The following is a 7,835-nucleotide window of genomic DNA, read 5'->3' on the forward strand; positions in this document are numbered from 1 at the left end:
AAACAATAGCTTAATATCCAGCACAGAGGGATCGCTGCAGAGTGTGGATAGAGAAGGTATGTGGGGAAAAAATGTATTAGCAGGAATATGAGGATAAAAACTGCATTGACTGTGACTAATGCAAACTCTTTCGTATCTGCTCCTTTATGAGCTCTGATCACTTTCAGATCTTTAGATAGACAGAAAAGAACCCAAGACATATAAGTCATCTTTGAATAAAAGTTCTGACAAAATTCAGTATTCCTCATCTTGTCTGCATATTAGACCCACCTGGGGTGCTGTTAAATGCGTTCGTAATATTTTCACTCTCTGGTCCAATGAAATCGTAATCTATAGTGACGGGACTCAGACATGAAGAATTTTAAAGCTTATCAGATGCTTTGAGTAGGAAGCCTAGATGGAGGACCAGTGACACACATTCTCTCACAAAATCTGAATCAATAGATTTAAACAAAGCCAAAGTTTTAGGGAAAATAGGCATGGATGGTGAAAATAATTGGGAATCATATATAGCTATGTATTCAAAAGAGAGTTGTCAATATCCACAGGATGCCTGGGTCATCGGCGACAAATACATAAGATTTCATAGTTGTAATTCAACTAAATTGTGCAGCGATTTTGACATACATAGGATCACAGAATAGTCCCTTATCCCATCAAATATGTGCCAGAATAAGCAACTTTCTGATGTAATAGTTCAAAAGGAATGAAAACCATGAGATACAACAATTGTGTGCTCAAAGAGGCATTTTACCAATTCCAGATGTTTGGTTTTGCAGTAATTTCTCATCTACTGACCACAGTATGGGGGGAAGTGAGTATTGAGACTAGGCTGTTCTGTTAAGGAGACTCTGCAGGGCTCTCTTGATGTCCCTGTTCCTCAGACTGTAGATGAAGGGATTCAGCATGGGGGTGACCATCGTATACACCACTGAGGCCACTGTACCTTCCTTCAAAGAAAGTGAGACAGTTGAACTGAGGTACACCCCAAGGCCTGTTCCATAAAATAAGCAAACAACTGACAGGTGAGAACCACAGGTGACGAAGGCTTTATACCTCCCACCTGATGATGGGACTCTCAGAATGGAGGAAACAATTTTATAGTAAGAGAAAATGATCCCTGAGAGTGGAACTCCACCAAAGATGACACCAATAACATAGATTAATAAGTTATTGGTGGAGGTATCATTACAGGCCAGCTTGAGGAGTTGAGCAGGGTCACAGAAGAAATGAGGAATCTCCACATTTGTGCAAAAGGAAAGTTGTGACATCAACAAGCAGTGCAACTGAGTGTCCAAAAGGCTGATCAAAAAGGATGCTAGAACCAGCAGGCTGCAGAGGCGGGGGTTCATGATGACCAGGTATTGCAGGGGGTAACAAATAGCTATAAACCGGTCATAGGCCATCACAGTTAGAAGTGCATTGTCCAGACATCCAAAAACAATAAAAAAAGACAATTGAATTAGGCATCCGGCATAGGAGATGACTCTGCTGTGAGTTTGGATGTCTAAAATCATCTTGGGGATGGTGGTAGAAGTAAAACCAATGTCAGCCATGGAGAGAATGGAGAGGAAGAAGTACATAGGGGTGTGGAGGTGGGAGTCAGAGCTGACAGCCAGGAAGATGAGCAGATTCCCCAGCATGGTGACCAGGTATATGGACAGGAAGAGCCCAAAAATTAGAGGCTGCAGTTCTGGATCATCTGAGAGTCCCAGGAGGAGAAATTTCAAGACACCTGTTATGTTCTGTGGTTCCACAGAGCACAGACACCTTTTGGAAAATAAAGGAGGATTGGTATAAAGGAAACAAGTATACAAGTATCCATCAGCGTGTCTATATTTTGTGTTTAAGCAATTTATAAATAAAGTATTCACAATTGAAGACCATACTCCTTCAGTAGTATTTCGCAGTTATGACAAACATTCTTCTGAGAACCTTTTTCACATTGGATTTGCTCCATTAACCCGTTACTACATGCATCCCTTTGGAAAGAATGAGCTAGAGAAATTAGAGGAGCAAGGTAATCCCCTCTTGAAGGAAAGCAAAGAAGTAAGAAATATCTTTCTCCCATAATAAAATAAAAAGTTCTTTATTAGTTTCTTTAATTATAGACACTAATGAGCTATGATCGTATTTTATTTTCTCCAAATGCAGTGCAATTAATTCTCTTGATTTGGACTATTTATATACATACTATAAGAGTTATGTAATAAATTGTCTGATTGCATTGTTGTGTGTGTGTGATATTAGACTTTTAACAATTTTTAAACCACACCTCTCCCTCTTCCCGTTTTGCCCAACATCTGGACCACCTGATAAGAAAGTCGGAGTTCTCCAGTTATAAAATACAAAAGCCATGGGCATGTAATGTACAGTGTGGTAACTATAACTAATAATATTATCTTTCATATTTGAAAGTTACTAAGACACTAGATCTTAAAAGTTCTTATTATGATAAAAAATTTGTAACTATGTACAGTGACAGATCTTATCTAGACTTGTGATGATCATTTTGTAATATAATCAAATATAAATCATTATGTCATATACCTGAAAGTACTATCAATTTTTGAAAAGGCTGGCTCCTTCTTCTTTTGGTGACAGTGAGAGTTTCCAACCTCGCATATGTATGAACTCTCACTCTGAACCCACAATCTAACTACAATAAAAAAAAGCCACTTTCCTTGACCTCTCATGTCATTGCAGACTAGCTTAGATGGGCTGCTAGACTTCCTCCAGACAGAGAGACATCCATATGAGGATAAAACTTTTTATACCCTCTTGAATGTGTAGCATTTTTAGCCTCAATATTCAAGCCAAATTTGGGGTGAGAGCCCAAATTTGGGGCGGGAGAAGGAAAGGGAAGAGAGAGGATGGGAGTTGACAAGAGAGGAGAGAAAGAAACACAGCTACTATGTGTCATGCCGAGGTCTGCACTCCTCAGCACAGAGAGCTCCCAGGACTTTTAATTATGTCTGCTGTTGCTATTACCCATGTCTTTGTCTCGACAAAGATCTGGATCCTCAGGGTTTTAGAATTGTACTCATGACACTTCGGTGATACAGCAAAGGGCTTAAAACCATTAAGCACAAGGTACCTAAAACCTACAAAGCAACCGTCATCATGGAGGAGGTCTCTCACCCTGAAGATCCTGATTTGAGGTTCTCTGGAGGAAGAAATCTATAAATATGACCAGGATAGAGAGAAGTGCCCTTGAAGTATATCTAGTGATAAAATAAAAAGTAAAGAAAGTGGAAGGCAGAAAGAAAGAAAGGGGAGAGAGAGAGAGAGAGAGAGAGAGAGAGAGAGAGAGAGAGAGAGAGAGAGAAACCTGGGTATGGAAAGGGAACAAAAACTGAAACAGAGCTGTACAATTTGACCCAGCTAGAACTCCAGAATGTAATGAAAGAATTTAGAGAAAAAAAGAGGCATTAATTGGCTTTTGTATCTCTTCAACATAGGTTCTGAATTAACGTGAACTTCAGCTGAAATGCATCAATTGGCAAAATTTCATATCCTCAACCAATACCATGTCTCAAATGACAGAAATAACTAGGAATCCCACTACATTCTAACAAGGTACCTTAAAATCTTAGGAAGTTCTCAAACATAAAAATAAAGGACGTCTATACCTCACCTTTATCATTGCAGACTATTGCTTTGTCTAAATTCTCTTTTGCAATAGCACCTATTGCCCTCAAAAATCCACTATTGGCCATGGACACTCTGACTAAATTATAATTAAACTGAGTCTTTGGCCCTGCAGCACAATTTACAATAGCCAACATATGGAAGCGACCTAAATGCCCATCCACAGACGATTGGATAAAGAAATTATGGTTCATGTGTACAATGGAATATCACACAGCCATTAAAGAAAATGAAATCCTACCATTCCCAATGACATGGATGGTCCTAGAGGTTATTATGCTGAGTGAAATAAGACAGAGAAAGACGAATACCATATGATTTCACTTATATGAGGAATCTAAGGAACAAAAAGAACAAACTAATCAAAAGCAAACTCACAAATATAGAAGACAATCTGCTGATGGCCAGAGGCAAGGAGTTTGAGGGGCTGAGAAAAAGGGGTTAAGGGTTTAAGAAGTAGAAATTAGTAGTTAATAGATGGTCATGATGATGGAGAGCACGGCAGAGTGAATGCAGTTAGCGTTAATACATTGCCTAGGTGGAGAGTCAGAGGAGAGAAATAGCAAGTAGGAGGATCATTTTATAAACTATATGAATGTCCAACCAATGTATGGTATACTTGAAATGCATAAAATAAAATTTCAAGGTTCAAAGATCAAAAATTAAAAAAATGTTTACCCCTGTATGGAGAAAAACTGACCAGTTGTTTTTTTGTTTCTTTTTTAATCTCCTTAATGTCTCATTTACTTTAAATAGAACACTTCACTTCTGACATTCTGGTTATCAAATGATGGGAGTAGGATCCCTCACGTCAAGCAATTCTCCATGACTACAGCTAAGTGTTCTACGAGTTAACTCAATTCTGACACAATCTACCTGGAATGTAAGATCCCAGAGGTTAAGGGCTCAGTCCCACAAAATCACTTTCTCCCTCACTTCAGATACCACCTGTAAGGACCCCAGGTTACCTACAACTTTGGGCCAGCTTGGCTATAATTCAGAGGTTCCCACAACCCCCTCATCAGGTTCAAGTAGTCACTCTGGAAAGAGCACTTGGAATGAAATGACAGAATCTCATTTATATCTTTAGCCACACAGACATCCCTGGAAGGAATGAAAGCCCGGGCGAGAAAGCCCTCAGTGTGTGGCAGCCATATGGACTACACTGTGTCCCTGTAAACTAACGAATGGTAAATCAATGTTTAAGAGAGTTTACATGTGTATTTGTGTTTGTTTTGCTTTGTTTTGATTGCGTGTTCTACACTAACTATAGTGTAGGTATTGGGGCTTCACTGAGACTCAGCACTGTCTAAACCAGAAAAATAACTGGCATGATACAAATAAATAGCTACAGATCTTTTACCAGTTTACATGCACTTGTTATTTTTTGTTGTTGTTGTTGTTTGTTGTTTGTTTGTTGGCTTTTGGTAGTTTTGGGAAATATGGCTTAATTACGTGTATAGATTTGTATAATCACTATCACCACAGTCAAGAGACTGAACTATTCAATCACAACATGGAAGTTCCTCATCCCTTTATTGTTACTGCCTCCCTCCCCACACCTAACCCCTGGCAACTACTTATGTGTTCTTTATCTCTGTAATTTTGTCATTTGAGAATGTTATGTAAATGCAATCATACAGTAGTAGAAATTGGCTTTTCTCACTCAGCATAAAGTTTTTAAGATTTAGCCAAGTTATTGGGTGTATCAATGGTTTATTCCTTCTTATTGCTGAATAGTATTCCAGCAATAAGAAGGAATAATTGTATGGTATAAATGTACCAAATTGTCTTTAGCTCTTCACTTGTTGAAGGACACTTGGTTTATTTTCCATTTCGGGCTATACAAATAAAAGTTGCTAAGGAAAAAAAAGGAAGAAAGAAAAAATGAGACTAAGTCACTTCCCTGCAGGCATTCTGCCTGCATGACCTGGAAAGGGAAGGTTAAATAGGTTTGTTGGTTTTTTGTTTCATTTCAATTTTTAACATTTTATTCAACCCATTACTCCAAGAATATTTTAATTTCACACAAAATTGAGATTTTTTTGCATTTTTTTCTTGTACATCTTCAACTATCTGATATTTTATGCTGACAGCACATCTCAATTTGGACTAGCCACGTATTAAGGGCTCGATAGTAACACAAAGCTAAATTGTATGGGAAGACATTGTCCTACACCCTGCATCCTGCGAATAGAATCTCACTGCTCAGATATACACCCGACTTCATCTTTTATGCACAAGGACATAGTTTAAATTAAATAAGAATATAGTGTCCCTATCCTCAACTGTAAAATAACAATAGTGTGTACACCCCAATATGGGAATATCACACAGATGAAAATTAAGGCTACGTAGCACATAGCTCTGAGCCTGAGACAAGGAAACCCTCAATAAAGTTTTGTGATATTATGGTTACTCTCCTTATCCCCATCATGATCACAATCCCAGCATTTGTGATATTTTCGGAATCCATTTCCTGCTCAGGTGTGGGCAACGACTTCGGAAGCTAGAAATGGAAGTGGCAAAAATTAGAATTCTAAATAAGAATTCTGAAAACCGCAACAGAAAAAAAAATAACATACACTTTATAGGCCTCTGAGTTGATACTTTGCATACTGATGCTTCCTGTTTGGCCATCTCCGCTGTTCCTGGTGTCTTGATAGTAAGGAAAGAAGTTTCTCCATAATACCTCCTCCAAAGACCATCGTCCTTGGCACTTACTGGCCTGTGTTGTGTCTCTGCTGGGCCATGACCTAGTTTAGGTCCACTGCCTTCTCCTGCCTGGTGAATGATGAGGGCTGAGGCTCCATCCTCAGGACTGGGAGGAAGACACTCAGGCATGGATCGCCTGATGCAGATGACAAGTCTGAGAGGAAAAGATTGAGACAGGCAGCCTGAAGGGCTGGTGGCACTGGCTAATTATTTACTCTTGAGTGGCCTCAAGAAATCAATACACAGAGGTCATAATTAGCAAAATTGGCCGATGTTCTCCCAGTCTCTGAGGACCTCCGAACATTGACAGAAGAGGAAAAGGGGAAAAGTGAATGTGCATAGAACGCTCTGAGACCTTTTTCTCAGGAGAAAGCTCAGTTGTACACTTCGCTTCTGATGTCCAGTTTCAAGGATCTTAACGTAAAATGTAGACTCTTTTTCTTTTCAATCTATGACTTTTTGACTTACATATCTGCAAATCCATTTATTATTATGTAAATTAGGGAAACTTAGGTCTTCTTTAACAAGAATCTGAAATGATTCCCATTTTCTCATTTAATAAAATATTTCTGACTCTAAAAGAAACTTTCTTTTTCCCCTTAAGGATATTTTGTCGTTTGTTTGTTTGTTTGCTTGTTTGTTTGTTTTGCTTATTTAAATGACAGCCCAAGTTCTGATTTTTCCTTCTCATTGATATATGTTGGTATTTTAGAAAACTATGGACTTTTATGCACTTATTTATAACTTCCTACTTCTCGAAAATAAACCAGAGTAATAACAAGCACACTCAAAGTATCTGCTAGGGCTGCGGTCTTCTCAAAGTTCCACTGGGAAGAGACCTGTATCCAAGTCCACTCATTTTGGAAAGATGGAGTTCCCGTAGGCTCTAGAACAGAGAGGCCTTCCGCAGGTCTCTGTCACAGGGAAGATCACACATGGCTGTAGGCTCCCATTAAGACAAACAGATAGGTGACAGAAAAACAAGTGCCCAGATTATGAAAGCCAGAGTCTTTTTGTACCCTAATCTCAAAAGTGACATCTCATTAGTTTTGCCATGTGTTGGTTGGAAGCAATTCAGTAGGCCCAGGACACACTCAAGAGGGTGGGTCCAGATACAGGAGGCCGAGGTGACTGGGTAAGTATTGGAATTTGACCACCACACAGGCCTCTCCCAATCTCAGGACATTTGCCTCTAAGCACCACAGGACTGCAAAGATGTCTCTGTGCTTCCCAACATAGTCCACAACCAAGATGCTCTCAATAAAATTTCCTTACAGATAAACTGGCTTATGAGTAGAAATCGCCTCTGATTTGGTGTCTCTGTGGACCCCAGCATGTTTCTTCAGGACATGTAGTCAAAAAAAGCCAGCATGGTTTCTTTTCCATCATCAGAGTCCCTCCATTGATATCACACTCATCTGCAACCATTCTGTGCCCAAATTCAACAAATATCCCAGGTGGCTTCTGAT

At 39.2% G+C, this 7,835-nt stretch overlaps 1 protein-coding gene across 1 annotated transcript; it reads right to left on the bottom strand.

Annotated features, from left to right (window-relative positions):
* Positions 1-827: 827 nt before the first annotated feature.
* On the bottom strand, positions 828-6,495 carry LOC102889258 (olfactory receptor 18). The gene is made up of 4 exons (XM_006917937.2): positions 6,271-6,495; positions 6,071-6,160; positions 3,142-3,224; positions 828-1,833 (listed from the first exon to the last, which is right to left on the bottom strand). Exons 1-4 carry the CDS (start codon positions 6,493-6,495, stop codon positions 828-830), a joined length of 1,404 nt encoding a protein of 467 aa, XP_006917999.2.
* Positions 6,496-7,835: the final 1,340 nt, after the last annotated feature.

This window comes from Pteropus alecto, unplaced genomic scaffold (genome assembly GCF_000325575.1).
Source record: "Pteropus alecto unplaced genomic scaffold, ASM32557v1 scaffold4958, whole genome shotgun sequence".
In the NCBI taxonomy this organism is placed as follows: Eukaryota; Metazoa; Chordata; class Mammalia; order Chiroptera; family Pteropodidae; genus Pteropus; species Pteropus alecto.